General features: G+C 51.3%; 1 protein-coding gene across 1 annotated transcript in view; it reads left to right on the forward strand.

Moving 5' to 3' along the window:
- Positions 1-2,269: 2,269 nt before the first annotated feature.
- EAH_00028480 (Replication factor C, 140 kDa subunit, related) overlaps positions 2,270-2,500 on the forward strand; it is a gene marked incomplete at both ends in the record, with an annotated part of 2,412 nt that continues 2,181 nt past the window's right edge. Inside the window, one exon of the mRNA XM_013396312.1 lies at positions 2,270-2,500. This exon is cut by the window's right edge and continues 206 nt beyond it. Within this exon, the coding sequence (XP_013251766.1) occupies positions 2,270-2,500 (231 nt within the window).

Genomic DNA, 2,500 nt, shown 5'->3' on the forward strand with positions numbered 1-2,500 from the left:
AGCAGCTGCTGCTGCTCAGGAGCAGCTGCTCACGAGCAGCAGCAGCTGCTGCTGCTCCTGCTGGTCTTGTTGTTGCTAGCTACAAACAGCAGCAGTTTGCTGCTTGTTTGCTGCTGCTGTTGCTGCTGCTGCTGCATTCTTCAATGGGAGCCTCACTGAAAAATAGTTTGATGCCCCAGCGGTAGTTAGCGCGGCAGCAGCAGCAGCAGCAGCAGCAGCAGCGGCAGGTGCGGCAGCAACAGCAGCATCATCATCTGAAGTAGCACCAGGTGCAGCAGCACCAGCTGCAGCAGCAGCACCAGTTGCAGCAGCAGCACCAGTTGCAGGTGCAGCACGAGCTGCAGTAATATCAGTTACAGCTGCAGCAGCTAGCGCTGCTGCAGCTGCAGCAACAGCAACAGAACCAGCTGCAGCAGCAGCAGAGGGAGGTGCTTTTGGCGTTTTTTCTTTTCTTTGAATTTGCTCGTCTCCACTGTCGCCTGTAGCTACCCACAGCTAGCTGCAGCTAGCTGCAGCTAGCTGCAGCTAGCCAAAGGTAACTGCAGCTAGCCACAGCTAGCTGCAGCTAGCCAAAGGTAACTGCAGCTAGCCACAGCTAGCTGCAGCTAGCCACAGGTAGCCCCAGATAGCGTGGCTGGCTGCCGCTAGCCACAGATAACTGCAGCGAACCCTAGCTAGCCACAGGTAGCTGCAGCTACCTGCAGCTACCTGTGGCTAGCTAGGGCAGCTAGCTGCAGCTGGTCACAGCGAGCCACAGCTAGCTGCAGCTATCTGCGTCCAGATTCACGAAGCTGCAGCACAGCCCACCTCACCCCAAAGCAGCAACAGCAGCAGCACCGAGCGCAACAGCAGCAGCAGGAGCAGCAGAAGCACCGGAACAGGCACATCTAGCAGGAGGAGAGGCGCTGCAGCAGAGAATCAGCCTTTGACTTGGTTGCTGCAGCTAGCTGCAGCTAGCTGCTGGGCAGCAGCAGAAGGATGTAGCAGTTATATATACCCTTTCAGCAGTGTGCGTTGCTGCTTGTGTGGGGTGTACGTACAGCCGAATGCTTGCTGCAGCAGCAGCAGCAGCGGGGGCCCTTAGCAGCCGCAGCAGCATCGCCTCTAGCTAGCTGCAGCTAGCTGACGATGCCCTTTCAAGGAGACGCCTTTAAGGGTCTCCTCAGCCTCTACGCTGCTGTTTGCTTTGAGCTTCGTTAACCTAAACCCTAAACCCTAAACCCTCAGCTGATGCCGCTTCTGTTTCCTATACGCCCGTCAAAGTAGGGTTTAGGGTTTAGGGTTTGGGGTTTAGGGTTTACCAAAGGGCAGCTGCTCTGTTGTTTTTCTTTGAATGCTACAGTTTAGGGTTTAGGGTTTGGGGTTTAGGGTTTATAACTACCACTAAACACTGCAGTTACTGAAACCAGTTGCTGCTGCTGCTGCATTTGCTACTGCAGCACAACAGCCGCAGCTACAGCAGCAGTACTAGCAGCAAACAAGCAGCAAACAGCAGCAGCAGCAGCAGCAGCAGCGACAGCAGCAACAAGAGCAGCAGCAGCAGAAAAAATAAAGAAGAAAACAAAATAACAGCATAAGAAGGAGAGCAATGAACAAAACAAAATAACAACGCCAGACTAACAAAACGACAAAAAGAAGAAAAGAAAAAGACAGTGAAGACACCACAAACAACACCAGCAGCAACAGCAGCAGCAGCAGCAGCAGCAGCAGCAGCAGCAGGAGTAAAGCGTCAAGCGGGCTTCTGCTGTTATATCTCTTAACATCTAAGACAGAATTATAAAAACGAGTAAAATAAATAAAAATAAATTAAATAAATTAAATAAATTAATTTTATTTTAATTTTATTATACTAAAGACAAACCGCAAGCCCCCTCCACATACACCGCAGACGGCTGCAGATTTTCTGGCTGTCTTCTCTCATCTTTGTTTGTTTTATCTGAGTTTTTACACTTAAAAATAAAATAAATATATTTATTTTATTTATTTAACATCATACACAAGACATACACCGCTATAACATACAAAACAACCTTCCCAGCACTGCCCCCTGCATGCTACACTCGAGGGTTTAGGGTTTAGGGTTTAGGGTTTAGGGTTTAGGAGCTTTGCAAGAGAATACTCGCGGGGGGCTCGCTGCCTGTTGGGCTGATCGGATGTGTGTGGCTGCCCCTTCATAAACCCTAAACCCTAAACCCTAAACCACCAGCCCTCCGGCGTAAACCCTAACCCCCCAGACATAAACCCTAAACCCTAAACCCTCAGGCTTAGCATGGCGGATATCCGCAGATTCTTCGCCCCTGAGGGCGCCAGCCAGCCAAAGGATCCAAGCAGCAGCAGCAGCAGCAACGGCAGCAGCAGCAGCAGCAAGAACAGCGGCAGCAGCAGCAGCAGCAAACCCGTTGCTGCAGCTGGCCCCAAGAAAGCCAAAGCAGTAGCAGCACAACCAAAGGAAAAGAAGACAGCAGCAGCAGCAGCAACAGCAGCAGCAGCAGCAGCAAAA

Source organism: Eimeria acervulina, genomic scaffold (genome assembly GCF_000499425.1).
Source record: "Eimeria acervulina Houghton genomic scaffold, Eah_scaff250, whole genome shotgun sequence".
In the NCBI taxonomy this organism is placed as follows: Eukaryota; Apicomplexa; class Conoidasida; order Eucoccidiorida; family Eimeriidae; genus Eimeria; species Eimeria acervulina.